At 37.2% G+C, this 21539-nt stretch overlaps 1 protein-coding gene across 4 annotated transcripts in view; it reads left to right on the forward strand.

Annotated features, from left to right (window-relative positions):
- Positions 1-20683, forward strand: part of Otogl (otogelin like) — a 123373-nt gene extending 102690 nt beyond the window's left edge. For all 4 annotated transcript variants that reach the window (XM_041670772.1, XM_041670795.1, XM_041670781.1 and 1 more), the window contains 10 exons: positions 560-661; positions 974-1078; positions 1164-1204; positions 5094-5157; positions 6296-6474; positions 6912-7016; positions 7943-8062; positions 9171-9216; positions 19375-19454; positions 20152-20683. In XM_041670772.1, coding sequence (XP_041526706.1) covers positions 560-661; positions 974-1078; positions 1164-1204; positions 5094-5157; positions 6296-6474; positions 6912-7016; positions 7943-8062; positions 9171-9216; positions 19375-19454; positions 20152-20352 — 1043 coding nt within the window. In that variant the 3' untranslated portion in view covers positions 20353-20683. The remainder of the gene's footprint in view (positions 1-559; positions 662-973; positions 1079-1163; positions 1205-5093; positions 5158-6295; positions 6475-6911; positions 7017-7942; positions 8063-9170; positions 9217-19374; positions 19455-20151) is intronic.
- Positions 20684-21539: the final 856 nt, after the last annotated feature.

Here is a 21539-nt window from a genome sequence, read left to right on the forward strand (position 1 = left end):
GAGATGTCACCTCTGTCTGCATCTCGTTCTAGTGTTCCTCCATTTCTCATTGAAATTCCTTTGAAAGAGATTCCGATAATCAGGCAGGGGTTTTCCCAAATAGTAACTGGTCAGGATTCGGCCCATTTATTAATAGTCTTTGTAAGAATTGTGTAGATGAGTCATTTGTCAGAGTCATTCAGAAAATTATCACATCTGGAGGTAGTTATGAACAAGTTCCTCCCACACTGTTCAACCATAAGAGGGAACAATCAATGGCAGAAAAATAAGGTAATTCCAAAAATATCAATCAATTTATGAACTATGATATCAATTAATCAGCACTATGAATTTTGCTTTCAATAAGAACAAATTCTGGAAATAAATGGCTTATATTTCTGATAAGATATCCTCTTTTGCATTGTGCTTGTAAAAGTATAAAGACAGTAAAGAGCTATGTGTTATTTTCCTACTTTCCAATTAACAATATTATACTCAGTTTTGGTATAGTTGATAATCTGAACTAATCGTTAACTTGATTTTAGTTTAATATGGCTTTGGCTTCTTGTTTAATCTGCAGTGTGTGAAGCATGCACAGAACCAGCTCCGCAATGCGCTGATGGAGAATTCCTCACAGTGGATCTGAATACGACACATTTGTGTTGTCCGCAGTACTCTTGTGGTAAGGCCATCTGAACTAATTAATATTTTAATGTGTCAACAAAAAGTCCAAAAAGAGATAGATGTTTAAGAAGTCCAATGGTGCTGTTAACTTAGACTCCTTTGTCAGGCCTTTTCACTTATGAGCTGGGCAAGATCAACTAACGATGGCTGAACCCATGCTAGCCATAGGAGCACATGGCAGTGAGAAGTAGAAGAAACCCCTGGGGACTAGAAATCCTGCTTTGCCTTGGTAATGACAGCAAGCTAATGAGGACTGGCAAGTCCATGAGATTCATCTTTTCATCTTTTCCCATTTGATTTTTCTTCCTAGTGTGTGAGCCAAATCTTTGTCCTCCGTCGTTACTCAACTGTGCAAAAGATACGGATCTGGTGGGAAAAAATGTATCTGGACAGTGTTGCCCAGACTGGCAGTGTGGTAACTCATTTCATATCTTAAAGTTTTGCAATAATGAGCTGATATGTTTTGACTCAGGTGAACATGTTGGTTTTTTGCCTTTTAGAGTGCAACTGTGAAAATCTTGTCATGCCAACTTGTGAAGTGGTAAGAATGTATATTTTGATTGCCTTATTGTGTTGTTCAAATTAGTATCCTCTCTTGATCGTTCTCATTTCTGAATTATTCAAAATTCATGGAATTTTCCTTGTTATATTATATTGATGTGGATGGAAATAATGACATTGCATCATTATACTTAACCTTTTATAGTTTCTTAAAGAAAGTGGCCTTGCAAGGTGTTCTAGGCTTTAATACTAGCACTTGTGAGGCAGAGTCAGGTGGATCTCTGTCCGTTGGAGGCCAATATGTCTACATAGTGAGTTCCAGGCCAATCAGGGTTACATAATAAGATCATTCAAAAAATGATGTATAAAATATATTATACTGTAATGCAACAATATTGAACAGACAATTTAATCTACTAACATTATGTTGGTGAAGGTCTCAGTCATTAAAAGGAAGTAAACTATTTAAAAAAAAGCTGTTTTAACATAGAAAGGCTTAAATAATTCTTCCAGAAAGTGCACTTCTAATACATACTTTATAGTAGAGAAAGAGGTTCAAGCATGTAACGCTGCATCTTTTCTGGAGTTATCTATGAGTATATAAAGAGAAAAATTTCAAGAGTTTTATGTTTTAAGGCAACAAGGTTGACATAGTTAATAACAGAGTGTGACCAGTGTATGATACTTTGCATGCCTTTCATCAAATACCTACCTTCATTCATGCTCTTAGGTTTTAAAAAGAAGATGAGTTCCTACCGTCATTTTTCAGAGCAGATATTGTCTTCCACAATGACATTATATTTACATTTTCCTCTTTTTCTTAAATATACTCTCAGCCCATTCAGACATCCGAAACCCAAGTTTTGTTGGAAAACAGAGGAGGAGTAGCATCAAGCAACGGATGTCCCTATTTTATTTTCACTTTCATTTAACTTTACATTTTCTCAGGTGATACTATCTATAGTTTCCACGGAATGCTGGGGATTTACAATAACCTCCAGAGTAGTTACTTTTCTCTTAACCAAGTGCCAGGAAAGAAGTGACTTAAGAAAAGATTTGGCCTCAATGTCCAAGGGATATGCCCCGTGATGTAGCGAAGACTTGGCAGCAGGAGAGGGAAGGAATAATCACATTATTTCTGCAAATGGACTTTGGTGTTCAACTGGTGTCTTACCTTTTTCTTACTTATCCAGTCTGTGATACATTCCATGGCATAGTCCTACTCTCATTGAGGGTGTGTCTTTCATCATTATTAAACTTCACTAGCAATACCCTCATAGGCAAGGCAAGAGCTGTGTCTCCTAATGGATTTTTCAGGTCATGTTTACAATGAAATTTAGCTACCATAGATTTTATACGAAGTTTTCATCTGATTTGTGTGTATTCCAAGCACATTTGAATAAAAGTAGGATCGTGACTTCTATGTCTCTCAGGTTCATACTTAACATCAAATCTTCAGGAACTAAATTTTTATATCATTTCATAAATAAGAAAGTTGAAGCTTATAAGGGTAAATGATTGATTGCCAGGATTCAAAGGGTGTGTGTGTGTGTGTGTGTATGTGTGAGAGTGTGTGTGTATTCAAAGGGTGTGTGTGTGTGTGTGTGTGTGTGTGTACTGGATCCTTGGCCAGTACTTTTGTAGCCCACAGAATATTTCAGATTAGATCTGGGGAATTTCAGTCATGACTATTCTTACACAGAGCATCTCTGCTAGCCTTGAAGATATTTAATGTCTTTTGCTTTCAGTGTAGTGTAAACCAGTTCTACAATAAGAATGGCTTCATGTCCAATTTGAAAAGTTGGGTTGTAACACATAGTGAAAGGGTAGGAGATATGAGAACCACTGTGCACTGCTTGGGGTGATGGAAAACTGTGCACACAATTCAATATCAGTGTCTTAGATCACTGGGTTAGACTGGGTCTTGGACCATTTGGTCCAAGAACTTACCCACAAGAATGAAGTGAATGCTGCACAAAAATTTGTTTTTAAATATCATACTAGCCAAAGAGTGAAAACAACCCAAGACTATAGAGTTTACTACTAACCTTAAAGACCTGTGATGCTTATACAGCAGTAAACCATCTTATCGAATGTAATGTTAAGTAAATAATAAGGATGTATTCGGTGGGTGGAGTTGGATCCCTAAGAGATAAATCTACCTATAAATATTTGGGTATGGTCTGAAAAGACTTAGACAAAGAAGGGAATATTATTAAATTGAAATTTGAGCTTTTGAGGAAATACTGTGTGTAATTATGTCCTTGATTATTAAAAATTGAAAATTTTAGTAAGTAACCAGTATAGAAACATGAAACATATCTCTTATTTTATCTTTAGAGTACCATTTGCATGGTAGAATTTGATAAATAGTTTTTGAAAAAATATTTCATTAGAAAATTTTCTTGCCAATTTTCTTGCAATTGTCTTTAAAGTCATAAAAGAACAAATGAATTAACACATGAAATTACAATTTATAAAACACACAAAAATATAATGTATTAGCTTGAAGAGAAATGAAGATAGTCATATGGATTTATTAGAATAAGTTCTTTACATGAAAAATAAAATTCATTTTATTAATATGTTTATGAAGATTAAAGGCATTGTGAAAAAGGAAATGCTTACAAGAAAACACATGAAAATTTAAGCCTGGCCCTATGATTGCTTAGAGCACTAGTTCTTAACCTTCCTAATGCTGTGACCCTTTAATATAGTTCTCATGTTGTAGTGAGCTCCCACCATAAAATTATTTCGTTGCTACTTCATAACTGTCATTTTGCTATTGTTAGGAATCATAATGTAATATCTGATATGTCCAATGGTCTTAGGCGATCCCTGTGGAAGGGTTGTTAGATCCCTAAAGGGTTCATGGCCCACAGTTTGAGAACCACTGGTTTTGAGGCTGCTAAACCGCTTCCAACGGGGCGAGGTTTGAGTCTCGGTCATGACAAAAAGTTACTAATAGCTTATATAGTACTGTTGGAATCCAGCTTTAATCCTGACTACTTTATATACACTGGCCTATTTATTTCTTTCCATAATGCTAAGTGGCCAGCAGCAACATTATGTCTATTTTATAGATGAGGGAAATAAGGCACAGATTGGTAATTCGCAGTTGTTCATAACTAGTACAAAGGGAGCCACGTTGCAATCCTCTTCCTGAGTTGGCTATTAGACACAACCTTAGACTCATTGCTTTTATTCTACATGCACGTCATAGCTGCCGTGCTGGGATGTAGACCTAAGAGCTCTGGACTGCCTCCAGAGAGCAGATGAGCACATTTCAGGGCTGCAAGCTTCTTTTCCTCCAAACTGCCCTCTGGAATCTCGGAATCAGACACATTTAGTAGGACTTTAAAGTTAGGACAAATTATAAACAGCATCATGCCCTCTTTCATTTATTTAATAGATAAAGAAATTGAAGTTCTAAGAGATTGAATCGTCTGTGTTGGGGAGATAGTTCAGTGGGGAAACTCACTTCACAGTGTAAGGACTTGAGTTAGGATGCACAGCATCAATGTACTTCAACTGTATCCCCTGTCCACAAGAGGCAGAGGTAGAGGAACCCTGGGGTAGGTTGGCTACCTAAAAAATTGATGGTACAAGTGAGATACGTTGCCTCAGTGTATAAGTTGGAGAGTGACCAAGGGAGGCACCCACTGTCCTCTGGTTTCAGCATACATGTACGTTCTCAACTACACACTCAAGACATACATGTGCCCATGCATACAAGCATGTGTATACACATACCCCCATTCAAGCATTGAATAATCCACAATAACATTTTTATTGTGATTTTTTTCCTGAATGCTCATCAAAGCTAAGCCTACCCCTAGAAGGTTTGTTAAGTATCTGGGTGAAATTGCTTATAATGTGTATTTTCAAAAATGATCATGATAAATCATATGACAATTTCTTCCTCATAGGGAGAATTTGCCACAATAGATCAAAACTTTCAGAGTGACTGTGGATGTGTACAGTATCTTTGTGGTAAGTGTTTTCTTAAATTATTACTTTTAAGTAATAATTGTTTCTTATTTGTGTTTGTTGCTTTGCATTTAAATATTTAAAATATTTTCTTTTAGAAATATGGTATTTATATTAAGTTGATTGCCAGTATTCTAATAAACAACTCTTACTTTCCCTTCATAATATCTCAAAATGTTCTGAGAAATTTGATAAGTCAGAAAAATGAATTTTTCACCCCAGAACTGGAATTATTTTTCAAAGTCACTTTAAAATATGCTATCTACACTTTGGTCTTAGCCAAAATGCCTTGAAACACTAGATCTGAGGAAAGGGAGATTGGGGGTAGAGACTTGGGGGGAGGGGAAGAAGGGGAAATTGGTCAGTGTGTAGTATATGAGAGATGGATAAAAAATTATGCTATCTAAAATTGTGCATATTTTTGCTCATCATTTTATGATTAGTATTATCATTTGAAAGCATTAAGTGCTGTATTTTCCTACATTTAGTGGATCCACAGAATGTAGACTGTTTCTTTAATGGTTTAATTGTTTTAAACCATTTTAAATTTTGTTTAAAACAATTTTGTTTTAAACAATTTTGTATGTGCAAACAACAGCAAGACCTCAGACTTAGAGGCAAGGAGAGCCCTCTTCCAGCTTGCCACCATTCATAGCTGGTAGTACATTATCCCTGAAGCACTAAGAATGGAATCATTTCTGTTAGCATAATGATCATTAAAATCACAAAATGTTACAGAGTCCCACAATGAAGGGCATTACTATTACTGATTTAGACTCTGAATCCATCTACATCCACATTAATAGTGGGCATGATCTGTGTTCTGGAGATGGAACAGAAATGCCTTGCTCATTCCCAAGACCTCATACTTCTGGAAGTTGCTATAAAATAAATCTTTTCAAGCATGCTAATACAAGTGATTTTACAGATTAATTTTTATTATATATTAAGGAATAGATGTGCTTATTGGTGTGGTCAATGTGGTTAAATAAACTGTTGGGTTGCTAGGTATATGTATCATCTTACTTGATTTTGAAAATTTGGTTGATCACAATGAAAATCTAGTCTTGAATATAAGTTCTATTGATTGGTAAATACAAAGGATAACATTGTGGTTTTTTTTTTATTGACCATTCTTTAGAAAAAGATAATGTATGTGTGTTTCAAGAAGTTTCAGTATTGAATCCTGGCCAATCTCTGACAAAGTATTTGGAAGGGGATTTTTGTTATACAATAGAATGTCTGGAAGATAAAGATAACAATACAGGCTTTCATACTTTTAACGTTACGATGGTGAATTGTTCAAAAACCTGCGATGTTGTAAGTATTCTTATAAGTCGTTCTGGTGGTCTAGTGAGTTTAAAATTTCCAGTTAGAGAGTGTGAGCTTGTAAATGCTTTATGGGTCATACAATTGAATAGCTCCTCAACACTATTATTTTATGAGGTATCTATTTAATGCAGATTTTCGCTTTGCTATGAATGACCTTGAACTTCAAGAGTTGTAACGGAGAGCTTTCTTGCTTGGTTGACCTAAGATTGTCACACCTGCTGGATGATTGTTTCCTGTAGATGTAGAGGTTAATATCTACTTCATTTATACCCTGTCTATCTAAAGAAAACTGTTTTTTTTTTGAAGTTGCTCACATGCATTTTTAGAAATGCTTACAGACATTCAGAGAGAACATCTTCAGAACTAACTCATTAAGATGCTAGTATGGCTGGGTGACTAATACTGTGCCTGTTCATTGTATGCAGCACCAGATTTACACCCCATCTCTCAGTGATTATGACTGCTGTGGAACCTGTAGAAACATATCCTGCAAATTTCACATGGAAAATGGAACGTCAGTTATATATGAGGTATGAATTTTTATTTTCTACTAAAAATATCATCTGTCATACCTCTGCCCACATTGCACACTCATACACAGTGTCTACCTCCCACATATTAGTGTATTTGTTGTATCTTAAATTTTTTGATATTTTTGATAATTTTGGAACAATTTGTTCATATTGCTTCCTAAGGTAAATTTAACTTGTACTCTCACAGTTTTCCAGGTATAAGAAATGAGTTCCGGGAAAGGCTTCATCAATTATGAAGATATTAAAAATTAGTATTTTATGGAGCCATTAAACTTTTAGTTTTGATATATTGGATATTGCTATTTTCTAACTTTGCATATTATTTTTTATCACCCCCAAACTTAAAAATTGGGTTGATGGAAGATCTGATACCTTTTATAAGTTAAGATAGGACCTAGAGCAGTGGTTCTCATCCTTCTTGATGCCGTGACTCTTTAATACAGTTCACTACACTCATGTTGTGCTGACCCCCAACCATAAAATTATTTTTGTTGCTACTTCATGGCTGCAGTTTTTCTACTGTTATGAATCATAATGCAAATATTCTGATATTCTCAATTATTCTGATATGCAGGATATCCAATATGTGACCCCCAGATGAGTTTTAACTCACACGTTGAGAACCATTGATCTAGACCAAAGAAAGTGATAGAGTTCCTCCATTATGAAACCAAACACTTGCAAATTTGTTCTCTCTCTCTCTCTCTCTCTCTCTCTCTCTCTTTCTGTCTCTGTCTCTCTCTCTCCATATGTGTGCATGTGTGTGTTTTTGAGATACAATTGGGGAAATTTTCAAATGTAATATGCCCCAAGGAGCTCTCTGTCTTGTTGTGGACTTGGTTGAATATTTAATGAATTTAGGTGTTCTAAGGAATGTAACAGATCTTGGCATGGATAGCTGTCACTTTCCTTTTCTTTCTCAGGAGGGGAGCTCCTGGCACTATAACTGCACCACGTATGAATGTGTTAGGACTGACGAGGGAGCCACGATTCTAAACTACAGCATGGTGTGCCCTCCTTTTAATGAGACCGAATGCAAACTGGTTTGTACTTCATTATATCTCAAGAAATTCTGCGTTAACTGTAATCTAGGAAGTATTCATTAGACTCTTTTCCAAGGTCCTACAGACACTGTAGATTATTTGCTATGGTCAATGTTTTTTTCTTTGCATAAATAAAATATCTGTTGTAGTTCTTTAGTTTGCTATTTTGAATTTAAATTTGACTTCCTATGAATGGATAATTTGCTGTCTCTAGGTTTTTATGTAGATATTGAAGAATAATTGAAAATTCCTTTGGACAGCAAACCCAGACTCCCTTCTAATAAAGATAAATGTGCTACCTAATTGAGTTTTACCTTGTTTTCTTAGACAAACACATAGATGTCTTGTGTCTTTAATGTACCTTAACCTAGTGATATTTACCTTGCTTCTCTGACACAGGCCACTGGAGAACTTGGTGCTTTTCCAGATTCTAGAGTTTTGCTCCATTTCACCTGCTGTTTTCTAAAGGAAAAATCAGTTAAGGGGAAGACTTTTAAAGGGTTATGATTTTTATTTTAAATTAAACCTTTTCCAGTGTTAATTACTTAGACAATCAGTCCTTGGTGAAAAACAGGATTTATCCAGTTGCATAGAGAAAAAGCCTAATCTCACAGATTTTTTTTCCTCTGTAGTCATACCCTTAATAGTGATGGCCAGCAAGCTATCACATGTACTAAAGTTATATTTAAGTTCTGAAAGATGGGGTTTGTTTGAAAAATAAAGTATTAATGAAAAATGTATCTTCTTGACATTTTATGATATTTAAAAGTTCATTCTAATTTTATAGATTAAATAATTTTTTAGAGTTGAAATGAATGACAACGTGTTAGAATAGCTTCCATTATTTTATTATCTTAAAAATATTTGAAGCATTAAAAATATTCCTTAAATAGCATTTTTTAGTACTTTTTGTATGAAGGTAGAGGAAATACAGTTTTTGAAGAAAATATTGTTACAAAGAAATTCTTATTAGGAATTGTTAACCTTTAATTATTTTTCTATAAAGGCTTTGTGATAACTGATAAAATACTATGAGAGTTGGCTTTCAATCCCAGTTTAAGAGGAAATGGATAAACACTGTGTCTTTTCCCTTTTGCTCCTTTTCCAGAATGAAGGGATTGTCAAGCTTTATAATGAAGGCTGTTGCAAGATCTGTAAGTAGGGATGGAGTCCGTGCAAAAGTAGAGTAGTTTTCATGACTTATGTGGTTGTTGGGGTCTCTGAACAGTCTGTTCCTAAACTGTATTTGGTAAGGTCTGTCATTTAAATGCTCTTACAACGTATGATTGATCGTCCTGTACCCCAACTTTTTTTTTTTTTTTTTTTTCGAGACAGGGTTTCTCCGTAGCTTTTGGTTCCTGTCCTGGAACTAGCTTTTTATATATTGTGATGTACATAAACATTTTTATTTAGATAAATTCTCATTTCATTTTGGACATTTCTTTATTGTGGCACTTCTAGAAAAATCATAGCCTAGTATTTTCTTTAAAATTACAATAATTGTATGTGCATGGGTGTTTTACCTGCATTATGTCTGTGTACCACATACATGCAGTGCTTACAGAGATACAGAGATACCGGATGCCCTGGAGTGACACAAGGTTGTGAGCCATCATGTGGGTGCTGGGTACCAAATCCCAAGTCCTCTAGAAGAGATGTCAGTTGTCCCGAGCCACTTGTTCAGTGATTTGGTGATGATGGGCGAAAATTTAGTTCCATTGTGTATAAACACCCTGTCAAGTCATAGATAAGCTGCACCCCAAAAACTCCCAAGAAAGTGGAAAAGTTCAGCATTTCACACCTTGATGTCTATTTTACTGTGTGACTTTCTAGCCTCTAACCTAGGATTTTCATAGGTTTGAGTTTCAAGTTCACTATGGCCTACTTTGCTTGGAGTATGCTCAATTACACAAACTTAAGTAGTTTCTGATAAGAATGACATCGAGACATCAATATGGACATTCAGGAAAGTATAGTATCTTCAGGCCATTTGAACAAATCTTTAAGTCTGTATCTTTGGAAAGTGCCAACAATGAATTATGTTTAAATCCTGTATTTACAAATTTTCATGGTCATTAGTTAGCTACCTGTAATGCGTTTTATATGTTTTAATTACATGTTTATTTTCTTGGGATTTTGATTAATTTAAAGACTGACCTAGAATAGAGGACTATTCAACCCACCATTTTATTTTTTAAAATATGAACTTATATGAATAAAAAGTAGGAATTTTAAGAAGAGTTACATAGGTAGAAATTTAAAAATTATATAGATACTTTAGGTAAAGGACATAGTATAATTTTGGTTGATAACATCATTGCAGAGGAATGGATTACTAAATACAAGCTGAAATATTTCTCAAATAAGATTTGTGAGTATCCTGAAGAACTGAATTTCGTGAATATATAAAGATAGAATATTTATTTTGCACAAAAGTCCACTGCAATAAATTCTGGGAATCTTTTGATTTTCTACCCAAGGAGGCCAAACTTAGTTTGATAGTGTACAAACACCCAGTTAAGTCATAGACAAGCAACCCCCCCAAAAAAAAAAACCCAAGAAAGTGAAGAAGTTCAGCATTTCACACCTTGATCTCCATTTTACTGTGTGACTTCTAGGCCTGTTATAACACGTACTCTCACAGAGGAGGTGACCTAAACACCAGAAATGTACTGTTTCAGAGATCTGGAGTCCTCAAACTTTGATGTTGGCAAGCTGCTTTCTAACAAGTTCAGTCAGAAAATAATCTGTGTCCCTGCCTCTGTGTGTGTGTGTCTGTGTGTGTGTGTGCACGCACGTGCTCATGTGCATACATGTACACATGTGTACAAATTTTCCCTTTTATATGGACCAGTCAATCTGCATTAAAATCTCATATTCATCTCATCCTCATTTTATCTGGCCTTGTGACCAGATAAAAATCACACGTATAGCCCTACTGAACATAAGAAAAATTGATGGACACAATTCAAATGACAAAAACTATACTAACTGGGCCTTAAGAAAAGTGGCTATTTTATTTTCTAGAATCTGAAGAACCAGCAAATGCAATTGTTTTCTGTTCATTGAAAATAAGAAGTTTTTCATTCAGTGTTCTCTGAGTCACATGGGAGCTAAAGTTTGTCGATTATCTACTGTATTGGGAACGCAGGAATTAAATTTAGCTGTAGAATCTAAAGAGACTTGTATTTATATATTTATATAGTCTTACTTCTCACCCCTTGGACAGCTTTGGAATTGAATCTCTCCTTTCGATAGGAGATACAGACACAGTTATATTCCAAGTTAAAGCCCTGATAATCGGCCCCATAATATCGTCCTACGAGAACTAATAGAGAGTTAGTGTTTATTTTCCGAGGGCAGACAGGGGAATAACTGGGTTGCTAAACTGGTGAATCCCACACCAGTGTTCCTCATCCTGTTAGACATGCCCACAGCCCGTTCATAGAGGAAGGTGTAGCTTCCTGAAATGATTAGGAAATCAAGCCCCAGAATAGGAGATAATATTAATCAAACATGGGTATAGTTCAACTCTGCCCACCTCTTTGAGTTGCAGATTAAGAGCAAACTGCTTCAGTGTCTCTCATCTGGTGGGTAAGGGAACGTGAAGTAGTTGATAGTTCTTTGACCCTAGAGAAGCTTTGTCGCAGCCTGAGATTCTGAATGGCCACGTTATGTAGTGGAGACGGCCAGGTTATGTAGCAGAGATTGTAGAATTTAGGTACTATCACAAGTGCTATGAATACTAAACATACTTACAATGAAATCTGCGAGGAATACACAGAAAATACCTCTAGGAATAAAATGTTCAACTAACCAGTAATGAATAATGTTGTCCCATATATTTATTTATTTATTTATTTATTTTTTATTAAGAAAAGAAGAAAAAAAAACATAAACAAAAAACAAGTTTCCACCTCCTCCCAGCCTCCCATTTCCCTCCCCCTCCTCCCACCCTTCTCCCCCTCCCCCCACTCCTCTCCCCCTCCCTCTCCAGTCCACAGAGCAGTCAGAGTTCCCTGCCCTGTGGTAAGTCCTAGGTCCTCCCCCCTCCGTCCATATCTAGGAAGGTGAACATCAAAACTGGCTAGGCTTCCACAAAGCCAGCACATTAAGTAGGATCAAAACCCCGTGCCATTGTCCTTGGCGTCTCATCAGCCCTCATTGTTCGCCATGTTCAGAGAGTCCGGTTTTATCCCATGCTTTTTCGGTCACAGTCCAGCTGGCCTTGGTGAGCTCCCAGTAGATCAGCTCCACTGTCTCAGTGGGTGGGTGCAGGCCTCGTGGTCCCGACTTCTTTGTTCATGTTCTCCCTCCTTCTGCTCCTCATTGGGACCTTGGGAGTTCAGTCCAGTGCTCCAGTGTGGGTCTCTGTCTCTATCTTTATCCAACACCAGATGAAGGTTCTATGATGATATGCAAGATATTCGTCAGTATTGCTCTAGGATAGGGTCATTTCAGGTTCCCAATCCTCAGCTGCCCAAGGAACTAACTGGGAACCTCATCTTGGGCACATGGGAGCCCCTCTAGGGTCAAATCTCTTGCCCACCCTAAAGTGGCTCCCTTAACTAAGAATTGTGGTTCCGTGCTCCCCTATCCACCTTTCCTTTATCCCAATTCTCCTGATTCCCCAAGTCCCCCCTCCTTCCCTTCTACCTTTTCTCTCCCCATCTCACCTTACCCCCATCCCACCCCACCCCCAAGATCCTAATTTTCTCCCCGGCAATTTGGTCTACTTCCCTTAGCCAAGAGGATAACTATATGTTTTTCCTTGGGTTCACCTTCTTACTTAGCTTCTTTAGGTTCACCTATTGTAGACTCCGTGGCCCTTATTTATGGCGAGAAACCAATTATGAGCGAGTACATCCCATGTTCATCTTTTTGGGTCTGGGACACCTCACTCAGGATAGTGTTTTCTATTTCCATCCATTTGCATGCAAAATTCGAGAAGTCATTGTTTTTTACCGCAGCGTAGTACTCTAGCGTGTATATATTCCATACTTTCTTCATCCATTCTTCCATTGAAGGGCATCTAGGTTGTTTCCAGGTTCTGGCTATTACAAATAATACTGCTATGAACATAGTTGAACAAATGCTTTTGTCATATGATAGAGCATCTCTTGGGTATATTCCCAGGAGTGGTATTGCTGGGTCCAGGGGTAAGTTGATCCCGAATTTCCTGAGAAACCGGAACACTGACTTCCACAGTGGTTGCACAAGATTGCATTCCCACCAGCAATGGATGAGGGTACCCGTTCCTCCACAGCCTCTCCAGCAAAGGTTATCCTTGGTGTTTTTGACTTTAGCCATTCTGACAGGTGTAAGATGATATCTCAAAGTTGTTTTGATTTGCATTTCCCTGATTGCTAAGGAAGTTGAGCACGACTTTAAGTGTCTTTTGGCCATTTGAACTTCCTCTGCTGAGAATTCTCTGTTCAGTTCAGTGCCCCATTTTTTAATTGGGTTAATTAGCATTTTAAAGTCTAGTTTCTTGAGTTCTCTATATATTTTGGAGATCAGACCTTTGTCTGTTGTGGGGTTGGTGAAGATCTTCTCCCAGTCAGTAGGTTGCCTTTGTGTCTTAGTGACTATGTCCTTTGCTTTACAGAAGCTTCTCAGTTTAAGTATGTCCCATTTATTCAATGTTGCCCTTAATGTCTGTGCTTCTGGGGTTATACATAGGAAGCGATCTCCTGTGCCCATCTCCTGTAGGGTACTTCCCACTTTCTCTTCTATCAGGTTCAGTGTGTTCGGGCTGATATTGAGGTCTTTAATCCATTTGGACTTGAGTTTTGTGCACGGTGATAGATAAGGGTCTATTTTCATTCTTCTACAGGATGACATCCAGTTGTGCCAGCACCATTTGTTAAAGATGCTTTCTTTCTTCCATTGTATACTTTTAGCTCCTTTATCAAAAATGAGGTGTTCATAGGTTTGTGGGATAAAATCCGGGTCTTCTATACGATTCCATTGGTCGACTTCTCTGTTTTTATGCCAGTACCACACTGTTTTCATTACTGTAGCTCTGTAATAGAGTTTGAAGTCAGGAATGGTAATGCCTCCAGAAGATCCTTTATTGTATAGGATTGTTTTTGCTATCCTGGGTTTTTTGTTTTTCCATATAAAGTTGACTATTGTCCTCTCCAGATCTGTGAAGAATTTTGATGGGATCTTGATGGGGATTGCATTGAATCTATAAATTGCCTTTGGTAGAATTGCCATTTTTACTATGTTGATCCTCCCAATCCAAGAGCAAGGGAGGTCCATCCATTTTTTGGTATCCTCTTCAATTTCTTTCTTCAATGCCTTAAAGTTCTTGTCAAATAGATCTTTCACTTCCTTGGTTAGATGTACCCCAAGATATTTTATGCTGTTTTTGGCTATTGTGAATGGTGAAGCTTCTCTGATTTCCCTCTCTGCTTCCATATCCTTTGTGTATAAGAGGGCGACTGATTTTTTGGAGTTGATCTTGTATCCTGCCACATTACTAAAGCTATTTATCAGCTGTAAAAGTTCTTTGGTGGAGTTTTTGGGGTCGCTTATGTACACTATCATATCATCTGCAAATAACGAAAGTTTAACTTCTTCCTTTCCAATTCGAATCCCCTTGATTCCATTATGTTGTCTTATTGCTATTGCTAGAACTTCAAGCACTATATTGAAGAGGTATGGGGAGAGTGGACAGCCTTGTCGTGTTCCTGAGTTAAGTGGGATGGCTTTGAGTTTCTCTCCATTTAATTTGATGTTAGCTGTCGGCTTGCTGTATATAGCTTTTATTATATTTAGGTATGACCCTTGTATCCCTAATCTCTCCAAGACTTTTAACATAAATGGATGTTGAATTTTGTCAAATGCTTTTTCAGCATCTAATGAAATGATCATATGGTTTTTTTCTTTCAGTTTATTTATATGCTGGATTACATTGATAGATTTTCGTATGTTGAACCAGCCCTGCATCTCGGGAATGAAGCCTACTTGATCATAATGGATAATTTTTCAGATGTGTTCTTGGATTCGATTTGCCAGTATTTTGTTGAGGATTTTTGCGTCGATATTCATGAGTGAGATTGGCCTGTAGTTCTCTTTCCTGGTTGAGTCTTTGAGTGGTTTTGGTATCAGAGTAATTGTGGCTTCATAAAAGGAGTTTGGTAAAGACCCTTCTGTTTCTATCTTGTGGAATACATTAAGGAGTATAGGTATTAGATCTTCTTGGAAGATCTGGTAGAATTCCGCATTGAAACCATCTGGTCCTGGGCTTTTTTTGGTAGGGAGGTTTTTGATAACCTCTTCTAATTCTTCGCGACTAACAGGTCTATTTAGATTGTTCACCAGGTCCTGATTTAACTTTGGTATATGATATTTATCTAAAAAAGTATCCATTTCCTTTACATTTTCCAATTTTGTGGCATATAGGCTTTTGTAGTAAGATCTAATGATTCTCTGAATTTCCTCTGTGTCTGTGGTTATGTCCCCCTTTTCATTTCTGATCTTATTAATTTCCAAATTCTCTCTCTGCCGTTTGATTAGCTTGGATAGTGGTTTGTCAATCTTGTTGATTTTCTCCAGGAACCAGCTTTTTGTTTCATTGATTTTTTGTATTGTTTTCTGTGTTTCTATTTTGTTGATTTCAGCCCTCAGTTTGATTATTTGCAGTCTTCTACTCCTCCTAGGTGAGTCTGCTTCTTTTTTTTTCTAGAGCTTTCAGGTGGGCTGTTAAGTCTCCAATGTGAGCTTTCTCTGTTTTCTTTAAGTGGGCACTTAGTGCTATGAACTTTCCTCTTAGGACTGCTTTCATAGTGTCCCATAAGTTTGAGTATGTTGTTTCTTTATTTTCATTGAATTCCAGGAAGACTTTAATTTCTTTCTTTATTTCTTCCTTAGTCCAGGTATGGTTCAATAGTTGACCGTTCAGTTTCCATGACTTTGTATGCTTTCTGGGGGTAGCATTATTGTTGAATTCTAACTTTAATCCATGGTGATCTGATAAGACACAGGTGGTTACTAATATTTTTTTGTAACTGTGGATGTTTGCTTTGTTACCAAGTATGTGGTCGATTTTCGAGAAGGTTCCATGAGCTGCAGAGAAGAAGGTATATTCTTTCCTATTTGGATGGAATGTTCTATAGATGTCTGTTAAGTCCATTTGATTCATTACCTCCATTAATTCTCTTATTTCTCTGTTAGGTTTCTGTCTGATTGACCTGTCCATTGGTGAGAGAGGAGTGTTGAAGTCTCCTACTATTAGTGTGTGCGGTTTGATGTCTGCCTTGAGTTTTAGCAATGTTTCTTTTATGTACGTGGGTGCTTTTATATTAGGGGCATAGATGTTCAGGATTGAGACTTCATCCTAATGAACTGTTCCTGTTATGAGTATGAAATGCCCCTCTCCATCTCTTCTGATTGATTTAAGTTTAAAGTCAACTTTGTTAGAGATTAGTATGGCCACACCTGCCTGTTTCTTAGGTCCATTTGCTTGATAGGCCTTTTCCCAGCCCTTTACTCTGAGTAGGTGCCTGTCTTTGTGGTTGAGGTGTGTTTCTTGTAAACAGCAGAATGTTGGATCCTGTTTTCTTATCCAATCTCTTAGCCTGTGCCTTTTTATAGGTGAGTTGAGTCCATTGACATTAAGTGATATTAATTACCAGTGGTTGTTAACTCCGGTCATTTTTTTTTTTAGTCATGGAGTTTGTGTGTTTCCCTTCTTTGTTTTGTGTTGGTGAAGGGTCTCTAGATGTCTGAGTTATTGTGGTCATTGTTGGACTCCTTGGTTAGTGATTTTCCTTCAATTACTTTCTGTAAGGCTGGATTTGTGGCTGCGTATTGTTTAAATTTGTTTTTATCCTGGAAAATTTTATTTTCTCCATTTATAGTGAATGAAAGCTTGGCTGGGTATAGTAATCTGGGCTTGCACCCATGGTCTCTCAGTTTCTGCAGTACATCTATCCAGGACCTTCTGGCTTTCATGGTTTCCATGGAGAAGTCAGGTGTAAGTCTGATAGGTTTACCTTTATAAGTAATTTGGCCTTTTTCCTTTGCAGCTCTTAATATTCTTTCCTTATTCTGTATGCTTTGTGTTTTGATAATTATATGGCGAGGGGATGTTTTTTTTTTGATCCAGCCTATTCGGTGTTCTGTATGCTTCTTGCACCTTCATAGGAATATCTTTCTTTAGGTTGGGAAAGTTTTCTTCTATAATTTTATTAAATATATTTTCTGGACCATTGAGCTGCCCTTCTTCTCCTTCTTCTACTCCTATTATTCTTAGGTTTGGTCTTTTTATTGTGTCCCATATTTCCTGAATGTTTTGTGATGAGAGTTTGTTGGACTTGCTGTTTTCTTTGATCAGTGTGTTTATTTTCTCTATGGTATCTTCAGAATCCGAGAGTCTTTCTTCTATCTCTTGTATTCTGCTGGTTATGCTTGTTTCTGTAGTCTCTATTCATTTACCTAGATTTTCCATGTCCAGCCGGCCCTCTGTTTGTGTTTTCTTCTTTGCCTCCATTTCAGTTTTCAGGTCTTGAACTGTTTCCATTATCTGTTTGATTGTTTTTCCTTGGTTTTCTAGGGTATCATTCACTGATTTATTCAATTCTTCAAACTTTCTGTTATATTTCTCATCCATTTCTATAAGGGCGTTTTTTACATGCTGTTTAAGGGTGTCAATCACTTTCATGAAGTCAATCTTTTCTCCTTCCTCTTGATTAAGGGGTTCTTGTCCTCCCGTTGTGAGGTCGCTTGTTTCTGGTGGCTTCATGTTGCTTTTCAGCTTGTTGGGCGAATTCTTGCCTTGACGTCGGCCCATCTCTTCTTCCAAATGCTCCCCATGGATCTTCTTTTACCGGATCAGGTCTCCTTGCCTTCCAAACGCTGTCTCTCCCCAATGTTGGCTCTCTGGCGACTAGAGATCAGGCCTCCGTGCTGGTTGGGCAGCTCGCAAACAAAGCCCCTACCCCACTTGGTGCAGGCAGGCCACAGAAACAAAGGAACTGCTGCCCGCCCGGGGAGCCCGGGGTACTCGGACCCAGCACCCAGATAGGCTGGGCTGGGCGATGCCACGCGCCAAAAGAGGGCAGTGGGGGCGAAGTGGGGAGGGCTCTGGACGGAAGCTGGGTGGGCCAGGAAGAAAGAGGCAGCACCCAGGGAGTAGAGGCCCTGCAGAGAGCCCAAGAAGGACAGGGGGCCAAGAAACCCCCGAGCTCCCCGTCCCATATATTTATTGAATTAATTTTCCAAGGTAATTTAATTTTAGCCGGTTTTAACTGCCCATCTTTTCCCCAAACCAGAGTAGTTTAGCTTTACCCCTTTGAATTTCATATCAGTATGTTTGACTAAGACTTTCATGCATAAAGTCACATGAAAATTGATAATGTATCTCCACTATTTCATAAACAAGTATATTGAACAGAATGAATCAATGACTTGCCCAAAGTAACAAGTCGCTGACCGAGTGAGGTCTGAATCCTGGCCTTTGGCATCTTATTCTGGGCTTACATCACTGTCAAACATTGTTAAACATATATTCCTGGTGATATTATAATATAACTCTCAGTTACATATTGATGCATACTACTGTGTCATGAATGATTGATTATAGGTGTTTTTATTTGAAATCATGAAAGACCATTTCAGAGCCACAGAATAAAGTATGAATCACTCATGTTTCACAAAAGGCTGAAAATTAAGTTACTTAGCATATTAATGAGTACTTAGAATATATCGTTTTTAACCCCAGTTTTATTTAAAAATTGTTGTGTATTAGTGAATTATATTTTCATATTTTATATTTGCACAAATCATAGTTAAGTATAAAATTCATTATTTCACATTTGTAATGTTTTTTGACTAATAAGGAGAATGATCATTCTAAGATAATGAGTTAAAGAGTAAAATTCACTATGAATCTAGATGAGCCAAGCTATATAAAAGGAGAAAACAGATATTATGCATGTAATTTCTAAGATTAGAGTTTGAAAAAAAACCACTAACTATATGTGTTAAATAAATACACCAACTTTCCAATTTAATTATATTTGTGCTTTAAATTTGGAAAGCATTTTACATGGGCTTGTAATATTTATTGATTATTTTTATTTGTAATTCTGTGGAGGTATGAGAGTGTTCACATGAATGTGGTTCATGGAGGGGCCAGAGGTGTCAGGTCCCCTGGAACTGGATTTCCAGAGAGTTGTGAGCCATTTATGTGAGTGCTGGGAACTGAACTCCAGTCATCAGCAAGGACTCTTAAGCACTCATCCTTTTATCCCCTTTCTTAGGCTTTTTAATGAACAAATATATTCTCTATTTTTTTTCAGGCAAACGAGAAGAAAGAATATGCCAGAAAGTGATCATTAAATCAATCATAAAGAAACAGGATTGTTTAAGCCAGAGCTCTGTAAGTGGGAAAATAAAGTTGGTTACATAAAGAATATTTGTGTTTCTGGAAATCTGTGGCAGACTAACATGCCAAGAAAACAGCAACATATAGTATTCAACTTTGAGAGCGTTCCTATCCTTTAATATTAAAATATCTGGTTTCTGAAGAATTATAAATTATTCTTAGCATAAATAATCAATAGTTCTCAGTGATAATTGCAATCTAGAGAGATAAATGCAATCTACATATATTAGAATATTTTCTCTGAGTAAAATTACAGAGCTAAAGACAAAATTGTAGTCAGAGTTTTTACTTTACTCCTTTTGGTATGGTCTACTTAATGCTATGCTGTACTTGTACAAGAACGGAATACCAGGGACAATAGGATTATTGGGCAGGAACTTAGTTATTTCATATTTCTATTCAGTTATGCTTGCACAATTCAGTTTTGAATTATGTAAGCATTGCTGTATTCAGGATGGCCACATAAAAACCCTTTGGTGTATGTATGAGTCATATTCTAATGTAGTAGTTCCACAATCTTTTAAACATATAAAAGATTGGGGCATGAAATGGTTAAAAAAAACAACAAAAAACAAACAAACAACAACAACAACAAAAACCTCTTACGCACTCTTTGGAGGAATCAAACAACCACCAATGCCGGGCGCATTTAAAGATCTTTATTTTTTTCCCTCGTTATCTGTCCTCGCAGGTGAGTGTGGCATCTTGTGATGGGAAGTGCCCGTCGGCTACCATATATAACATCAACGTGGAAAGCCACCTTAGGTTCTGCAAGTGCTGCCGAGAAAACGGGGTGCGGAACATCACCGTGCCTCTGCACTGCTCGGGAAACGGCACAGAAGTCATGTACACGCTCCAGGAGCCGGTAGACTGCACGTGCCAGTGGAACTGAGCGCTTCCATAGGAAGAACTCTGCACAACAGTGCCGTGCCAGGCGGCATCAGCTCATCGCGCTTATGCAGGCACAATGACGGACATACACTATGCAACGATAACGTGTTCCTAACGCTATTGGAACCGGACAGCCTCACAGTCGGTACAAACTGTGTATTGTCTCCATAGAAAAATACGATTTATAGTTTTATGCCGGAGAATAAAATTACTCCAAGTTGTTTAGCTGAAATGCTGTTGTATTTATAATTGCAGTTTTGGGCGAATTAAAATATTCTTATAAAGTAGAAGACTGTGTTGCTGAATTCCTTCCATTTCAGTACCTAGTTCTCTCTCTCTCTCTCTCTCTCTCTCTCTCTCTCTCTCTCTCTCTCTCTCTCTCGATTTGTAGTCTGCCACAGCTGTCTAAATCAAGGTAGACTTTAATTTCTACTGCATACTCTGGCCAATGTGATTGGTTATAATTGGCTGATAGATAACCACAGAGTTGTATGCTTAGAAACAGAACGAAGAACCAGGTTGTTAGTTTAGTTAACACTTCACCAAATCTTAGGAATGTTACTGCAGACCTCTCTCAGTTTTCCAGGTGTGACCTTACCAAAAACACTTTTGTGACTTCTAAAAACACACGTAGCAACAATGTGGTAAGCTTGTGTTAAATACTAGACTACTTTCTAGGTCTTTTTGGTTCTGGTTTCATTTTCTTTCATTGTAAATGATACAGCAAGGAGACAAAATATCACATAATCTTCCATTATTAAATAGCACTGGATAAGATTAAAAAGCTTAAATCCAATATCCATTTAGAATGCCACACCTGCAATAATAGCTATTTCAATAATGAGGAACAGGAGGACATAGCATCAGTCACTACATAGAGGAAGACTTGGAGCTATATTTTTTATACCATTAAAATTATTAATTATATTGTTCTTATTTAACATTTAGTTCCTTTATTTATAACTGGGGACTATTTCTAAATATATCGGTCCTCTCTGAAACCTGACACCTACCTTTGCCATTAAAGCTGCTGCTTTGTCAGTGAAGAGTGACGTAAAATTATCTGAATGTATTCATAATGTTAGAATGCAATGCTGTTCTCTGAAACGACCGTGAATCGTTGACATTTGCAAATAATCTGCTTGGAGATCTTTGCAAACTCCCAAATTCTTTCTGGCACGGAGTATA

Source organism: Microtus oregoni, unplaced genomic scaffold (assembly GCF_018167655.1).
Source record: "Microtus oregoni isolate MIOR12 unplaced genomic scaffold, Mior012 000001F_ref0000356, whole genome shotgun sequence".
In the NCBI taxonomy this organism is placed as follows: Eukaryota; Metazoa; Chordata; class Mammalia; order Rodentia; family Cricetidae; genus Microtus; species Microtus oregoni.